Source organism: Eurypyga helias, unplaced genomic scaffold (genome assembly GCF_000690775.1).
Source record: "Eurypyga helias isolate BGI_N326 unplaced genomic scaffold, ASM69077v1 scaffold32692, whole genome shotgun sequence".
Lineage (NCBI taxonomy): Eukaryota > Metazoa > Chordata > Aves > Eurypygiformes > Eurypygidae > Eurypyga > Eurypyga helias.
Window position 1 is genome coordinate 1,214 of NW_010235862.1, and position 619 is coordinate 1,832.

General features: G+C 62.5%; 1 protein-coding gene across 1 annotated transcript in view; it reads right to left on the reverse strand.

Annotated features, from left to right (window-relative positions):
* PCGF2 (polycomb group ring finger 2) overlaps positions 1-619 on the reverse strand; it is a gene marked incomplete at its 3' end in the record, with an annotated part of 2,357 nt that overhangs the window by 561 nt on the left and 1,177 nt on the right. Inside the window, exon 4 of the mRNA XM_010146904.1 lies at positions 109-157. Coding sequence (XP_010145206.1) covers positions 109-157 — 49 coding nt within the window. The remainder of the gene's footprint in view (positions 1-108; positions 158-619) is intronic.

Consider the following 619-nt stretch of genomic DNA (forward strand, 5'->3'; position numbering starts at 1 on the left):
TTCCCACCTCCTTCGGCAGGAGGTTTGGGCTGCCCTCCTGTCCCCCCCACACCCCAAAATCCCGGAAGGCAGCTGGAACTCGCTGTGCCGTGGTCCCAGCACACTCACCTTCTCCTTCTCCAGGTCCCCGTTCTCGACGGTCCCTTTCTTCTCCTCTCTGCGGGGGAGGCAAGCGAACACAGGACAAAGTTTACGGAGGAATAAAAAGGGGGAGAGAAAAAATTACCCACCAGAAGGGCTGTCCCTGGGGGGCTACAGGGAGGCACCTTCACCCCCCTGACCACACACGTGCCCAAGTTGCTGCTTTTCCAACTCAGTGCACTGCAACCACTGCCTGGGCTGTCCCTTCCCGGCTTCCTTCCAAACCACGGCTCCGGATGTCGGTGACATCCTCGGAGGCCACCACCGGGGACGCGGCAGCCCTTGGGTTCTGCTGCCTGGGCAGGAGCTGACCCCTGCCCGCCCAGAGAGCGGCAATGTGGGGACCCCGCTGGCAGAGCAAGACCCACAGAGGGTGCGGGGTGGGGTTTGGGGGCTCCTCCGTCCATTTAAACACCCTGAGAGATGCTGAGCCCCCAGCAGCGGCTGTGGCACACACCGAATGGATCACACACCTTGG